Below are 16,795 nucleotides of genomic sequence, written 5' to 3'. Positions count from 1 at the left end.
GACAGGGCGAAGCACAAGTCGCCGAGCTCCTTCCCGCGCACGTCCAGCGCCTTCGCGGCAGCGTTGAAAGCCGCAGCCGCCTCCTTTCTGTTGACCATTCGGCCTTCTTTCTGCTGACTACTGCTCGTCCGTGCGTTGCGATGTTGGGTGAACGCCTTGTAACCCTTCAACTACACTCACAATATACCGCTGCACTATTCTCTCCACTCCTGCCACATCATGTTTCACCGACATACTTCGGCATCTTCCGCATCTATATACTTTAGTACGTGGTCAGCTGCTTCACCAGGACCCCGGTGTTTGATTGATGCATATTAATGATACAGTGCTTGGTTAAGCAGCCTCTCGCACAATTGTGTCCGGTCGTACTGTGCCGAATAAACGGTCCGTACAAGACGGCCCAAAGCCAGGAGCGAACTTTACCGCGCGGATGCGCGCGTGCGATTCGCAAAATGCGCGTGTACAAGTGTATGAAATTTATTTGGGCGAAAGGCCGCGGTGTGTCAGCGCGGTGCGCAGGAGGGCATGTTGGCCACAGTCGCACGCGGCATGCAGGCCGGAAATGTGGGTAGCTGCTTAGCCGTAACTGAAAGAACTGAAAGCATACGACGTAGCTTGCAAGACTAGGCTCATAAAACGGCCGCGGGAAGAGGTATGCTCGGTAGCGTGCGAGTTTACCTATCATGATGTTTGTTTGCATATCCCTCCAAGCGAGAGGGCTTGGACCTATGCTGATGTTCGTTACAAGAAGTGAACTGAGGACTGATGCTACACGTCATGTATACGCGTTGCTTAGCTTGCAATGTGACGCGCCCGGTGTTTGCAACGTGAAGAATTTGGACTCGCTCGTCGTTGGATCGGAGTCCCAAAGCGAGCACAGTTCCCTGATATTTTGCAATATGCGCATCCCCATATCTGAGTTTTCTCCTCCGGTCGTAAGCTTCGTGCTGCTGCAAGCGACCACAACTCATGGTCGCATCCGTGCCTTTCCCTCGCGGCTTTTGGAGGTGCTAACGAGCTGCGGGGTACATGGGCTGGTGGTGTATGCCAGTAAGTGCTTGCGGTCTGTGAGCGCCTATGCTTGGGCTGGGTTTGTGCCCCAGGACGTAGGTGTGCGACCGTTGGGTGCCGCCAGCCTGCCAAACATTCAACCACTGGAGTTTGTCAACTCCTTAATACTGGCTTTCGGCATCTTGTGGGTTGCTGCGGCCAACTGGGCCAACTGGGTACTGGCCCGCCAAGCATGCAGGGCGGCCGGGCGCACAGGCGGTGCTCGTGTTGGCTTGCCTCTTGCCCCTTCGGGCGGAGCCCTTGCGGTCGCATCGGGGCCTTCTCGGTTAGGGCTTTCTGCAGAGCCCTTCAGAGCGCTTCAGAGCCCTTCAGAGCCCTCCAGAGCCCTTCAGAGCCCTTCAGAGCTCTCCAGAGCCCTTCAGAGCCCTTCAGAGCTCTCCAGAGCCCTTCAGAGGCCTCCAGAGCCCTTCAGAGCCCTCCAGAGGCCTGTGCAGATCCCTCCAGAGGCTGAGCGGCTCTGAAACAGCCCGTGTCAGGAATGCCAGACCACCCTGGAGGTAGCAGGAAGCCGCCTTTCTATGAAGCATTGGGAAAAAGCACGCTTTTGAAGACCTTCATGTTCTTCCCCGCTTATATGTGTTGCAGGTACCAGCTGGTACCAGCTGTGCAGTGCGCGTGGCTTGCTTTTTATGCAGGGTCGCCAGGTTGAACTACCAAGGGGCCCCGGCCTGCACATCATAGCCAATGTCAGTAAGAGTATGTTTTCAGTTTTGACTGAGTTTCAGCTGAATTTTGATCGAGTTTCTACCCAGCTACTCGCTGAGGGCTACATAGACACGTGCATGCGGGATAGCACACCTCCTGCTCAAGGTGTTTGACCTGTACAACAGCACGCAGCACGCAGCAGACCAAGGAGACACCTCCAGGGCTTGCATCTTCCGGGGTTTTAGGCCACCTGGGCCACTGCCGCTGGCGAGAAGAGCTTTGCCACGTTCTCACCCACGGCACCCAGGGCCAAAAAAATGCTACTTTTTTAGCGTGGTGGGGGGGCTCCGCCCTCTGATGAGGCGTTCGCAGGTGTGGACTTCATGCTGTCCCTGCACAAGGGGCAGCATGCTAAGAACACGCGCGTGGTGAGTGGGTTCAAGCCTGGTGACCGTGTACGATTGTTGGAGGGCACGGGGCTGTTCGACAAGGAGAAGGCCACCTATTCACAGGATATTTTTACACCGTGACTCGGCAGAAGGGCTATAGGTTCGCCGTGGAGGGCAAGTGACGCCTGCATAGCCGGTCGGAAATGCTGCTGGTTCGTGAAGTGACTACAGGGTAGCAGGCGGGGTGAAGCGCCAGGCAGAGGCAGCACAGGAGCAGCGCCAGGTGCGGCGTGTTGCACGTGCTCTTGCCACAACTCAGCAGCAGGCTACACGCGCTATTGAAGCTCAAGAGGCACCACCAGCTGCGCCTGCAAACAAGCCTGCGGGCAAGCGTGGCAGCAGGAAGGGCAAGCGAGAGCAGGTGCGTGGCGAAACACACTTCGAAGTGTCGCGCTTCGAGGACAGCAAATTTGTAAAGGGCAAGCTGCACTTTTTGGTGAGATTTGAAGGATTTCCCAAGGCCCAATGGCTGCCCGTGGCTCAGCTGCAAGAGGACCTGAGCTCCAATGCTTACCGCGCGCTTCGCAAGGCGATGAAGAACTGACACTAGCCGCTAATTACTCACAAGAGCAAAAAGATTAAGAACAGCCTCCATTGTTCGACTTCGGAGTTTCCTCCGAGTTTCCTCCGAGTTGACTGAGTTTCCCTTGAGTTTCTGTGCCGCGCTCCTTTCGCCCCACAGCGCGGCGCCGCCCCGCCGCGCCAGTTTCAGTGCAGCCCCCTTGCGCGGCGGGGGACTGCACCAGCCGCCCCCCGCCGCGCCGGTCAGCCGCAGCCGCGTGTGAGCTCTGATGCAGCTCGATCGTAGGTAGGAAGACTGACGCGCCACACCGGTGCATGCAGTGCACCGCACGCGGCCATGTCCTCACCTGGCTGTATCACATCACATCCCATCACATCCCACACGCCATTTCCCAGCGCGGCGGGGACGGCTGGCGCCGCCCCGCCGCGCCAGTTATAGTGCAGTCCGTGTGAATCCCGTGTGCAGCCCAGATGCAGCTCATGGAAAGGCGCAGCCCCATGCATCCCATCTGAGTTCATCACGCAGTGCATCACGCAGCTCACACGCAGCTTCCCAGCCGGCACCACACGCTACTGCCAGCTCCCAGCCTCCCACTCGTGCGCCACGCCAACCGCCAGCCACCACCCCCTGACCTCCGCCGTACACCTATTTGCACTCATGTCGCTTCGCAGCCGGTCTCCCGCGCAACTTCCAGCTCCCAGCCGTACAGCTACCCGACTCATGCCAACGACCCGTGTGCGTGTCCCCAGGCTCGACAGCTTCCCAGCCGGCCCGCCGTACAACTACCAGCTCCCAGCCGCGGCAGTTACCGACACCCAACCGCAGCTCCTGTACGGCTGAGGGGGTTGGGGCGCCGTAAACGAGTTTGTTGGGGTTAGTCGGAGCTGTCCTAGAACATACATTATACTATTCTTTAGAAGTGATGAAATGGGAGGTGGCCCTCCATCTTGCGGACGGTGTAGGACATGATAACATCAACTTGCGAGCTGACCAGGAACTAAGTTGAGGCGCCGTTGATCCGCTAAATTAGGTTGGATGCTGGTGGTAAGTTGCTGAACTCAACGAATACATTCTGAAGTCGGATGGGGTGAACGGATTAGGGTGCCCCTCTAGCAGGGGAGAGCAGGGAACTGCCTCGGGAAAGGGGGCCGTTGGTGAAGCTTAACCACCCTGTAACAACATACATACACACATGCATATACATGTTGCATGTCGCAACACCAACGCGGCTACATGTCTATTGACACGGCATACAGTAGTATACCGGTTTGGCTGCGTGATTGCGTTACCCCACACCCCCTGTTACGGCGTTTTTTCGTGTGTTGACACGGTATGGCTGGCTGGCTGGCTGCCTTGCACTGCTAGGTGTATATGGTACATCCACTCGCTAGTAGTTAGTTGCCGCGGGTGACGAATGATGACGCTTGCCCCCATGGTTTGGTTGCCTTGTTACTGCTGTTACTGCTGTTGCTGCTGTTTCTGCTGCAGAAATTAGCTGAAAGGTGTGTCCCATGACTCTCCTTTCGCGCGATGATACCACCGGGGGGGGTCATTAGCGGTTAGCTGGAATATGTCGTACTCCCCACTGCTAAGACTGTTACATTCGTTGTGAAAGACAATGTGACTGCCTCACATTCATGTGCATCGTTCAGAGCAGCAGCAGCAGCAGCAATGTCAACCACCACGCTGCCAACTCACCACCAACCCTCGCTTCTGTGGCACCACCATCCCTATCTCCCTACCTCTCTCTATGTATCTATCTATCTGTCTATATCTACCCGATTGTCGCTCAGAGCGAGTGCGTCAGCATGGGAGAGCATATCCCTCATATCGCCCATTATGGATGAAGGATGAAAGCCTTCAGCTAGATGTGGCCTCGGTGAATATCTGCTTGCAGCAGCCGGCGGCCCACACTTGGCTACACAAGGACACATGAAAACCGAAAAGGTTGCTCATTGGTCACCAGATCGATCGCCGCTGCCGCCATCACCCACTAAATAATTGGCGCTGGTGCTGCTGGCGGTGCTGCCGCCACCGCTGCTGCCTTGGCTGCCCTCCTCTGACTCTTAACTTCCAGGAACATCGCCTGACAGGGATGATGGGGATGATGGGGATGGCGGGGATGATGGGGATGATGGGGATGATGGGGATGATGGGGATGGCGGGGATGATGGGGATGATGGGGATGATGGGGATGATGGGGATGACGGGGATGATGGGGATGGCGGGGATGATGGGGATGGGGGTGGTGTTGTGGGGGGTCGGCAATGGGTGGGTTCAGAGCTATACTGAACAGACAGCTGTCCTCGACCAGACAGAGGAACCCCCCAGGCAGTGGCAGTGGCAGTGGCGGCACATGACATGACATGGCATGTGCGAGATATCCCTTGTGCTGTATGTATGTATGTGCTGTGTATGTATGTATGTCCTTCGGGGGAATGCGGCCCTCTTCCGTTTTCGGAGAGATAGGAGGAGCTAGCTTCGTTCCGGAGGTAGTTATTACCCCTACGTGCGGTTAGGTGGCAGCCCCGCTCTCTACCCGGTACGAAGGTACGACTGTATGTACGAGCGTAATACTTCAAGAAACTTCACAATAAAAACACATTCTCGTGCGGCTGCGAGCCCCTCACCCTCATTCGCTCCAGCACCTCATTGAAGGTGGGACGGTCCCGTGGGTCAGTGGACCAGCAGCGGCGCATCAGAGCCGACCACCCGGGTGCCAGCTCTGGGGGCCGGGGCTCGGAGGGAGGCCAGTCGGGATCACCTGATGGGGGAGAGGGACAGGGTGCTGTCGTACGAAACACACGCACATGTTCGTCACTCCTCAACGCTATCCCGCTTTGTCCCCCAAGCACACACACCGCGACCTTCCGCTATCACACGCTGTCCATTACCCGACGTCCGATGCAAACGATAGTACACACCGCTGTAACCGCTGTAACCGCTGTAACCGACGCAACCGATGTAACCGATGTAACCGATGTCCCCTTAGGATGTTCAAGGACATTTCCCGCACATGGCCATATACACTCCTTAAGTACTGCTACTGCACACGCACGTCCTCTACCTCTACCTGGCACAGGCGGTCTCGGAGCCCCTCCGGACACCACCGCGGTCAGCAGGGCTCGCATGTCCGCACCCGCCCAGGGCTCCGCACGAGTCCACAGGCTCCACATGATCATGCCGTACGAGTACACGTCCGCCTGGGGGCCAGGGCGGTTCGGGGTTGGGGGTGGTTGAGACAGACTGACTGCGCTAGCAAGGGCCACATCACACATTGGGTTTGGGGGCTCACGTGGGGGCCGTCTGTGCGCATGTATGTATGTATGCCTGTGTGAATGACTGGGTGTGTGTAGCGGCCTCCCGTATCATCCATGGCTGCACTTCCCTACACACGCCCACACACGCGCGCACGCACTCCCACACGCGAACGCGAACGTACGTACCTTTTCTGTGACGTCGTGCGGCGTCCGGAGCACCTCCGGTGCGGTCCAGGGCAGACTGCGAGCCAGCAGCGCCTGAGGGGCCTGATGCCCACCATGATGCGGCGGTTGACCGCCACCACCACCACCACCACTGGCGGGAATCAGCTGGTTCTGGTTCCGTTGATCCTGGCGGCGGCCTGATGCGGGCGGCTGAAAGGGGGGCTGTGACGGGGCCTGCAAGGGGGCCTGCAAGTGCGGTAGCGAGGGGGCCTGCAAGGGGTCAGCGGAGCTCACTGGCCCCCCGCCGCCGCCGCCGCCAGGCCTCGTCGCCGTATTCGTACTGGTACTCGTACTCGTACTCGCACTTGCACTCGTACTCGTACTTGCATTCGTACTCAGCACCGCGGTACCGACACCTCCTCCAGTGTCTCCTCCTGCTGCTGCTGCTGGTGCTGGTGACGATGGAGCTGCAGCCGGCGATGGCGACAGTGACGGTGACGGCGACGGCGGAGGCAGCAGTGTCGAGGCCATCCGCGCCATCGCCACCGCCGCCAACACGGTGGGGCGCCGCAAACCGAAGTCGCATACCTGCAATAATAAACAACCATTAACCGCTAACCGTTAAGGTACGTTTTCCGTTACAACGGCACACAACAGGTCCGTACGGTACGAGTACAGCTAACAAGATATGGCTATATACGACAAAAGGCTGACGGAGTAGACCCCCCAAACAGTGCGGCATTCATTTGTTGATCGTCCCGCAAGGGCCCAATTATCTCTCTCCCAAAGGATTTTTGTCGACTGTTTCTTGACGTTCTCATTTGTTTGGTAACACTAATTTATAGGTCTCATGTCATAGTACGTATTTCATTACATACTTCTTTATGGCAGGCGGCTGGCAGAGGTTAAGGCCTGACTTCTGCTCCCAGTCGACCCAGTCGACCCGGGTTCAAATCCGCCTGCCGGCTCCTCGGGTGTTTGAGGAGTGATGAAATGGGAGGTGGCCCCCCATCATATGGACGGTGTAGGACGTGATAATATCAACTTGCGAGCTGACCAGGAACTAAGTTGATGCGCCGTTGATCCGCTAGATTTGGTTGGATGCTGGTGGTGAGTTGCCGAACCCAACGAATACATTCTGAAGTCGGATGGGGTGACGGATTAGGGTGCCCCTCTAGCAGGGGAGAGCAGGGACTGCCCCGGGAAAGGGGGCCGCTGGCGAAGTTAACCACCCTGTAACAACATACTTCTTTATAGGTGCCGAGGTCGCGCGTGGCGCAAATCCTCAGCCTGACAAAAATTGCCACCAAAAAATTGCCACCACCACCACCACCACCACCACCATCAACAACAACAACGCTTTGCACTCTTTAGCGAGGGAGAGAGAACGAGGTGGAGCGAGGGAAAGAGGTCGTTAACGGGCCGATGTTACAAACCCAATGGCACAAGCCCGGACTGTACGACGGAGCAAACGACCATATCGACCATATCGTACTATGTAGTACGAGCTGACCTTGCAGGACGGCTGCTTCTCTGAGAAGCCCACGAGCAGGTTGCCGGTCTTGAGGTTCAGATGTACGACACCCCGGGAGTGGAGATATTCCATACCCTGCGACGTGTGGGTGTGGAAGGGTGTTGTAATAAGAGGGAGTCTGTGTGTGTGAGCGTGTGTCTATAGTACCCGCCATCCCGCGTGCATACATACGTGCATACATACGTGCATACATACGTGCATACATACGTGCATACATACGTGCATACATACGTGCATACATACGTGCATACATACGTGCATACATACGTGCATACATACGTGCATACATACGTGCATACATACGTGCATACATACGTGCATACATACGTGCATACATACGTGCATACATACGTGCATACATACGTGCATACATACGTGCATACATACGTGCATACATACGTGCATACATACGTGCATACATACGTGCATACATACGTGCATACATACGTGCATACATACGTGCATACATACGTGCATACATACGTGCATACATACGTGCATACATACGTGCATACATACGTGCATGGGAAGGCGGCTGGCAGAGGTTAAGGCCTGACTTCTGCTCCCGGCCGACCCGGGTTCAAATCCGTCTACCGGCTCCTCGGGTGTTTGAGGAGTGTTGAAATGGGAGGTGGCCCCCCATCATATGGATGATGTAGGACGTGATAAAATCAACTTGCGAGCTGACCAGGGACTAAGTTGATGCGCCGTCGATCCGCTAGATTTGGTTAGATGCTGGTGGTGAGCTGCTGAACCCAACGAATACATTCTGAAGTCGGATGGGGTGACGGATTAAGGTGCCCCTCTAGCAGGGGAGAGCAGGGACTGCCCCGGGAAAGGGGGCCGCTGGCGAAGTTACCCACCCTGTAACAACATACATACGTGCATACATACGTGCACACACACACACACATCCACACACACGCACATACCTGAGCTGCATCCAGAGCAACCTTTATCCGCGCCATAGGGGACTTCACCTGCACGGTCCACAGTTCAGTAAGAGGCAACTAACTATAATCCGGTTTGCAGTACAGTATCTGAAACAGTTAGGCGGTTGGTACGGAAAAGACTTACGATGCGTGCGAACCTCGGCGAACCTCGGCCAATGATCACAAGTAACTACCTTGCTCAAGCACTTCAACCACCTCAACTACCTCTGCCGCAACTACCTCCCGCCGTACAAGACCAAGTAGAACAACAAGTCTATCACCACTCCTCCACCCACCACCCACCACGTCCGAGTGCCGCCTGAGTGCAGACCGGATGGAGTTGCCGGTGAGGTACTCGGAGAGCAGGGCGGGGCCGGATATGGCGTGACACGCCACTAGCCTGGGGGGTGGGGGGGGGCCGCCGGATGGGGGGAAAGGACGGAAGGGGGGGTTAACAGGTAGCAGGCGCGCGGAAAATGCCGAATAAGATTTAGATATTATTATTTTATTTCGCTATTTATTTCTTTATTTCTTTTATTGGTTATTAAATGCATTATTGCTACTACACACACATACATACATGCACACACCGGCTGTTCTCCAGCTCTGCCGCTTCCGTACCCGCCGACGTACCGCCGCCCGTACTGCCGGCAGCCACTACGCTAGGTGCCGCCGCCAGCAGCACCTTAGAGCCCAGACGCCGTACAGGTGCACCAGACGCCGACCGTAAGAGGGTGGAGGAGCTGCTGCGCCGCGACAGCGGCGACGGCGACACTGCCGCTGGGTCGCCGTACCTGCGCGGCGGCGGCGCCGCCGCCGCCGCTACTGCCGATTGACTTGCAAGACCCGTGAAAGGGTGATGATGATTCTGGAATGGGCCCTGAGGGCTGCCGATTTGTGAGGTGGCTGTAGCACCGCCAGGCAGTTGTAGCGATAGCGGTTGTTGCTGCTGCTGCCGCTTTCCGTACTCGCCGCCTCTGTTCTCCCCGCCCTCCTGCTGCTGCTGCTGCTCCTGCTGCTGAACCCCCGGCTCATCTCTTAGGCGTACGGCAGTCCAACTGGCGCCGCCATTACCACACAAGCCACCGTCGGAGCCCCCTCGGGTGCGCTGGGGCAAGGGCAGTATTGGCGGCGGCTCCACAGCGGCCGCCGTGGCGGCGGCGGCGGCGGCGTTCGCAGTCCCTCCCGGCGCCAGGGAGGGGGCCGCCGGTGTTCCGCCGGCCCCCGTCAGCAGCGCCTGCAGCTGGCTCTCCAAGGAGGCAGCTCGGATGGTGAGCTGGCGCTGGCTGAGGGGTGCAAATGGCGACAGGAACGACCCGTGGGTCGGGGCCGCCGCCGCCGCCGCTGCCGCCGGCGGCGGCGGTGATGGATGTGGTAATCTGTGGGCGCTGGCGGCGCCGGCGCCGGTGTCGTCGGCTGCAAAACCAGGATCAAAGTCTGCAGCGGAGGCGGCGGGTGTGAAGGCTGTTGTACTCGCGTCGGAGCCGGCAGATGCCGGCTCCTGCGCTGCCGCTGACCTCGTCCAGAGCTGATGCCCGGCGGTGTCGTACATCGCGTCCATCATGTCGCCATGTGCAGTACTGTACAGCATGTCCGAGTCCGCATCCGACCCGGAGCTGCCACCGCCGATATCACCGCCGCTGCTGCTGTCGCCACCGCTGACGCCGACGCCGCTGGTGCCGGACGACAATGCGGCGCTATCACCGCCACCGTCGACGCCGCCGCCGCCGGACCGTTTTCCCTGGCGTTGGCTGACTCCCCATGCCCCACCGTCGCCTACTACGATGCCGCCGAACGATCCTAACGCGCTGTCGTACCGTTCGTACTCATCACTTGACGATGAGACGTAGCCGCTGCCGTTAGAAAAGCAGCGCCTGTGAGTGGTGCTGGCGCCGCCACCGTCACCACCGCCGCCGCCGCCACCGGCCTTCTCCTCCTCTTCCTCCTCCTCCCGCCGCCGCCGCCGCCGCTGCTGATGATGATGATAGGTGTGTCGCGCAAAGCCCGTCATCTCCCCCGGTACGGCGACAGGCCGACTTTCGTACGGCCCAAGGAGCGGCGGCTCCAGGGCTGGTCCATCGTGTCTCTCCAGGGGACCCGGCAAAGAGAAGCGCACAGAGTGGGGCTGCGGCAAGTGGTCGTAATGTTGATGATGATGTTGATGATGTTGGTAGTGATGATGACGCTGACGGGCATCGGGCAAATGATGGCTTCGGGCGACGTGGTCATGGCGGCGAAGATTGCCGCTTCTGTCGTCGCCGCCATCGCCGCCATCGCCGCCATCACCGCCATCGCCGCCATCGCCACCATCGCCGCCATCGCAGCCGTCGCCGCCATCGCCACCATCGCTGCCGTCGCCGCCGTCGCCGCCGTCACTGCCGGCGCCCGCGGGATCATCACCATCACCATGATGGCGACCTCCCCCGCCCACCCTCGCCCGGGACCCTTCCTTTTCCTCTTCTGCACCATGAAGCGTCACAACACGGCCGCCGCGTTTGTGGCCGCTGCTACTGCCGCCGGCATTTGCCGTATTATCAGCAGCGCTGCCGGTACTGACCGCCGCACCCGCCCCTGAACCCCCTACCGGTCGTCGTACTGCTACTGCCGCATCTCCCTGTGCCGTCTTTCTGCCGGCGGCGGCGGCGGCGGTGTCAGCGGCGGGAGGCGTGAGGGAAGCGAAGGTGCCGCTGCTGTCGTCATTGCTACTGCCGGTGCTGTGTGTCTGCTGCTGTTGTTGCTGCTGCTGTTCCTGCAGAGGCGCCGCCACCACCGCCGCCACCACCGCCGTCAACGACGTTGACTGTGGCTCATCTTCCGTTGACCTCCTGGTGCCTGTGACGGCGGGGAAGCAGTTAGAGGCGGCGGTTAGGAGGCTGTTAGGAGGTGGTTTAACGAGTTTGGCGCCCTACACCCCCTGACGGGGGGAGAGGAGCTAGGGCAGCCGGACACTTAGCGAGGAAGAAAACCACATAGCGCATCAACCACCACACCACACCAATCCAGGCCCCTCTCAAGTAGAAGGGGGGCTGCCCTGGTGGCAATGGTAGCGGGTACTAAACCCGGAAATGTCACTTCACTGACAGAACTTCACAGAAATAGGCACACATATGGATGATGTTGACGATGATGGGCCCCTCCCCCAGGTGGTAGGGGGACTGCCAGCGGGAGGCTAGCAGGCCCGCGGGCGGCAGCCCCGCGGGTGAAGCTATATATACTCCTATGTGTTCTGATTAAAGCAGAATACATAAGAGAGTACATGCCCCTCGGCCCATGCCGTACCGAGGGACGAGCATTCGCGAATGGACGGCAGCCGCCTGCTACGTTGTAATCCGGACAACACGATGGTCGGCGTCACCGAGCGCGAGAGTACTGCACCGCCGCCGCCGCTACCGCCGCCGCCGCCACGAGCGGCACCGCCTTGCTCGTCATCCCCCGACTCGTCATCGTCACCACCACAACCACTAGCAGCTGTTGCGGCACTGCCGCCGCCGCCGCCGCCTGTGAACGGGGCTGCGAATCCAAGAAATACAGATACAGGTGGTACGACACGAGGTGTCCATGGCCCCGAGACCACCGTGTCCGCTTCCGCCGCTGCCTTCTCTACATCGGCCTCCTCCGACGCGCCGCCGCCGCCGCCGCCGCCGCCGCGGGACGGCAGCGGCGCCGGAGAGACGATCCCACCGCCGCCGCCGCCGCCGCCGCCGCCAGGTCCGCCAGCGCTGCCGGTGCTCCCCATACCGCCCGGGTGCGTGCTTGCACGGCTGAGAATGGCACTGGGCGTTACGGCGCTCACTGTACGACTGCCGTACAGTGACAATCCCTCATGCGCGCCGCTGCTGGGCTCGTACTCGCTCAGCAAGATTGACGACGGCACGGAGGAGGGCGATGGCGGCGGCGATGGACCGTGCGCGCGAGCGGGAACAGCTAAGGGCCCGGCGGCCGCCGCCTCCGCCTCCGCTACTAGGTGTACTGGCACCGGTGACGGCAGCGGCAGCGGCGGCGCCGCCGCCGTGGCCTTTTCCCCCCGTGGCTTGGTCGAGTAAGTGGTCGGGTATTACGATAGCGTACAGACGGGCGATGTTGGCGTGTCGTAGGCGGCACAGCAGCCGCGATTGCACCAGCAGCTCGTCCAGTACGGCCATCTAGTCAACGGAAGGCACGCAGGCATATGTGCATATGTTGTCTGTTTGCATCTGGACATGTCCGCAGCACATGTGTGTATGTCCGTATATACGTATGTATGTCCGTGTGTGCGCAAATTGCACGTGACGCAGTGTTCAGGAGTTTGCATACAGGTAACACCACTTAAATAAAAAGATGTTAGTTGTGCTCCCGCAAGAAAATTCCTCCCTGGCGCAAAACGACGGGCAAACTAATAACAGCGCAAGCGAATTAACTACGTTGTACGACACGGTTGTACGACGCGTAGTCCCGCGCCACATACCTCGTCCTCTCCCGGGCTGGTCAGGAGGCACTTGACGGCCACGTCGGTGCCGTGCCATCTGGCCTGGAACACGTCACCGCTGCCGCCAGAGCCCAGGAAGCGGACGATGGTCAGCTCGGAGGGGCGCACGATCTATCAATGGGTCGATTTGGGTCGATTTGGGTCACCGCGGGAAAGGGAGGGAGAGAGAAGTGGGGGAGAAGCAAAGCACCTTAACATAGCAAAACAAAGCGAGAAATAGAGGGGGTCAACATTTTCTTTACTTTTTATTAAGCTCAAGTTGCTAGGTTTTGTTAATGTATGTTTTAAAAGAGAAATGGATCCCTGCAGTGATATTGTATGGGCTATCATGCCGACCGTTTGGACGTTGACCATCTCATACACACAACGAAAGCACAATTGTGGTGTCGTAGTGGTTATACATTTCCCTTTGGCAACCCTCGACATCGCCATACATCCACACATACATACATCCACACATACATCCATTCTTCCTCCCCGCACCTCCACTCGGCCGCTCAGCTGCTCCAGCGCCACACTCCGCGGCAATGAGGGCGCGCTGGCGGGCGCTGAGGTGTGCGAGCGTGAGCGAAATGGCAAATGGCCAGAGGTCATTACTAGAATTCAAGGTTGCCATTACTAAGACATATCTGCAACTTTAAAAAGTGGCGTGCTAACAAAATTAAGGCCCGAATTCTGGGAGGGACTCGGTCCTTCCTGAAACCCGAACTGGGTACGACTTTCTGTCTCCCCAGAATTGCCTCATGCGACGGAAAAGGGACCGAAAACGAGCCATGCGGTGAAAATTAGGTTGTGTTCGGACACAAGTAAATACTGGAAGGGTGTTGGAGCATCAGGAGACCCCCTTTTGCATGTGGGTGAATCCTGGGGGGATTATGCATGAATTGTTTATTATTATGGTCCAAGAGTGTTATTAGGTGCCGAGGTCGCGCGTGGCGCAAATCCTCAGCCTGACAAAAATTTAGCCCTGCCGGACACCCGAAGGGCCGACTACGAAAGGCTCTCGCAAAGTGCAAGGCGAAGACCGTTCATACAACCGAGGCCAATTTGACCACCTCGAGAAGCGGGCCAGGTAAGTATGCTTGACATGTGGAAATTGCGCAGTCAGACCATAAAGTTTATCACAAACTGCGCACAGTCATCTGATGGTGGGTCAGGTTAGCACTAGGCAGAATTGCTGGGCATAAACTTCTGAAGAACGTTTTCAAAATAGCTGCATGCTTAATTGTAAGGCACGCAATCGAAGCAGTCAGAGCGGCCGCGCGCATTCATCGGATTTTCGGATTGAGACTCCGCTCTCGTGCAACGAACATTAACCGTTATCGGCATTCCCGGCAACGATTCAGAATCTTACGCCTCGACCCGTAATGTTACTCGCTGAGTTGTATCATCCATGCCTACAGTAATCACAACGGCCTGACTTTCGCCCTTACTTTGCCGCTCCACGCCATGAGACAGTCAAACCATAGAAATCAAGCGAATGTGATAGCGATTAGCCTAACTGAAAAGTTTAATGGTAAGCTTAAGTACTTTTGCGCGATGCACGACGGACAGTCCAGAGAAGTATGCTTCCCCAGGGCAGACCCCAGGGTCCAGAAGATGGAGCTCGGATGCGAGGCCCGGGCTCTGGAAAGCCAAAGCGGATTCTAATCCACATCCTTCCTCTCTTCTCAAACGTCAAAGATTGTCCATTTCTTGTCGATAAGATTTTCCCTTCCCCTCCGTCCCTTTCCCATCCCACCTATTCTCACGCAGCCAATCCCATAACCCGCGCGCAGTTGATCCCATACTACTACCCGTATCCCAGTTCTTACCCAACAACATCTTTAGCCTTCACAATATCCTCTCCCTCAAATTTCACAACTTCCTCAAATTCCTCAAATTCCTCAATCCTTCACCATGTCCTCGGATGCCGCACCTGTAAGGTCCACAGTAATGGCACTGGACCCGGAGACCCAACCAGTGGCGCTGCCTCCTCCTTCTCCTCCGGGACCACGAGCGCCGCCTCCAGCTCCGGCTCCCGCTCCGAATCCACTGCCACTACCGCGCCCTCCCACAGGCTCGACAGATTCCCTGCGAGCGGCCGCCACAGTAGTTGTAGGTTGCAGCCACCACCTTCCACTTTCTTCTGTTTCATAAGGTTATCATCCTTACCTGCCGCAACGTGCTGAGAACTCGTGCCCGTGTTTATGTTTGTGTGTAAATTTGCGTATCCGTTATATGGGAGTGTGTGGCGAGGTATATATAGCTTCACCCTCGGTGTTGCCACCCGCGGGCCTAGCTAGCCTTCCGCTGGCAGTCCCCCTACCACCTTCCCCTCATCCTCCCGGTGTTTCCCCCGGGAGGGGGGTACCACCCCCCTCCTCACCACCGTCATCAACATCATCCATATGTGTGCCGATTTCCGTAAAGTCGTCATTTGCACAAACACCCTTACTTATGTGCGTATGTGTGTTTGTGTGTGCCTCCTAGACTGCCAGTTAGGACTGTGCTCTCCCCCCCTTACCCAGCCCCCCTAGCTAGGCCTGTCCCGCCAAACAGGAGCCACACAGCACTTGGGGACCCTCCCCAACGACCTCTGCACCCTTCTTGCCCTCTGCCTCACCCCACCCGTAAGGCCCTTCTCCTTGTGTCCTCCTCTCCTAGTGGCAGATCCCCTTCCGTTTCCCCCCCTCCCCCCCTCAACCCTTCCAGCGCAAAGTAAAAGGTGGCGCCCCCTCTCCCCTCAGGACCGCACCCCTCACCCCTCACCGCCTTCCCCCTCCCATCCCCCCATCAGTGTGCCGCAATCAACGGCCTGAATGGTCTCACGAGCTGTCACTCTGCTGCTGCTGCTGCTGCTGCTGCTGCTGCTGCTGCTGCTGCTGGGGTAACGGAGCCCGCGCCCCCGTCACACCCCTTGTCGCAGCATGATGATGTGCGGGTGCTGCTGCGCCCCCTGGCCCTCCTGGTGCAGGTGCAGGTGCCGCCGCACTGGAAGCGGACGGCGTTGCGGCGGCAGACAGAGAAGGAGGAGTCCCGCCGCCGCCGTCGCCGCCGCCGCTGCCACTGCCGCCAGCAGCGGATGCCGAGCCGCCGCCGCCGCCGCCACCGCCGCCGCCATACATCGTACCCGCCGGGGATTCCAGATCCGACATGGCGGTGTGTACGGAAGCGCCGCTGCCTTCGTCAGACGGCAGTGTGTGGTGGTCGACGTAAAGGTGCAACTTGTACGACGGCTTGCCGGCAACCTGACGTATCGTACACCCATGTACAAGGTGGAAAGCGGCTATTATGGTTCATAAAGTTGGGCTCCTGGGTTCACCCCTCTCGCCCTATTGGCGCTGTCGCATTCTCAAACAAACAGAGGTATAATGTTCGGGAGAGTTATAACCGTTGATAACCGCTAACAACTATTAACTACCGCTAATAGCCAATAAACACCATTAATCGCCACTTCTCGCTTCCTATTACCACATAGCGCTCACAGGTGGTGGATGTAGGGGCAGGGGCGCAGGGGGAGGCATGGAGGAGGAGTGGGACGACAATCATCACACATCCCGCATCACACATTCGCCAAAATCCAACTTCCCCCTTCGTAAACCCTCTCTTAGGACACTCTCAAAAACACACCCCAGTTTACATGTCATGCCATGATCCCGACCCACCCCCACCCACCGACTGGACCCAGACAGTCCCCGCTCTTTATTGTATACTGTTCCACGAGTGGAACAGTACACAATAAAGAGGAAGGCTGTCTGATATCTCCTGC

The 16,795-nt window shown here is 58.1% G+C and overlaps 3 protein-coding genes across 3 annotated transcripts; 2 read left to right on the top strand and 1 right to left on the bottom strand.

The window, feature by feature from the left end:
• Positions 1-899: 899 nt before the first annotated feature.
• On the top strand, positions 900-3,547 carry VOLCADRAFT_95874 (uncharacterized protein; the record flags this gene model as incomplete). The annotated part of the gene is made up of 6 exons (XM_002954970.1): positions 900-1,050; positions 1,657-1,757; positions 2,425-2,526; positions 2,848-2,929; positions 3,360-3,423; positions 3,514-3,547. The coding sequence occupies 6 exons, from the start codon at positions 900-902 to the stop codon at positions 3,545-3,547; spliced, it is 534 nt and encodes a 177-aa protein (XP_002955016.1).
• A 1,729-nt stretch (positions 3,548-5,276) lies between these two features.
• On the bottom strand, positions 5,277-8,948 carry VOLCADRAFT_65388 (uncharacterized protein; the record flags this gene model as incomplete). Its single annotated transcript, XM_002954909.1, has 4 exons — positions 5,277-5,413; positions 5,756-5,978; positions 7,609-7,722; positions 8,832-8,948. Coding segments are annotated over 4 exons (591 nt in total), but the record flags the coding sequence as incomplete, so codon positions are not given.
• A 3,398-nt stretch (positions 8,949-12,346) lies between these two features.
• On the top strand, positions 12,347-15,845 carry VOLCADRAFT_95872 (uncharacterized protein; the record flags this gene model as incomplete). The annotated part of the gene is made up of 7 exons (XM_002954969.1): positions 12,347-12,618; positions 13,546-13,607; positions 14,029-14,116; positions 14,800-14,964; positions 15,104-15,141; positions 15,739-15,751; positions 15,824-15,845. The coding sequence occupies 7 exons, from the start codon at positions 12,347-12,349 to the stop codon at positions 15,843-15,845; spliced, it is 660 nt and encodes a 219-aa protein (XP_002955015.1).
• Between the last annotated feature and the right edge of the window lie 950 nt (positions 15,846-16,795).

This window comes from Volvox carteri, assembly GCF_000143455.1.
Source record: "Volvox carteri f. nagariensis unplaced genomic scaffold VOLCAscaffold_47, whole genome shotgun sequence".
In the NCBI taxonomy this organism is placed as follows: domain Eukaryota; kingdom Viridiplantae; phylum Chlorophyta; class Chlorophyceae; order Chlamydomonadales; family Volvocaceae; genus Volvox; species Volvox carteri.
Note: the sequence above shows the minus strand (reverse complement) of the source record. Positions and strands in the feature narration are given on the sequence as shown.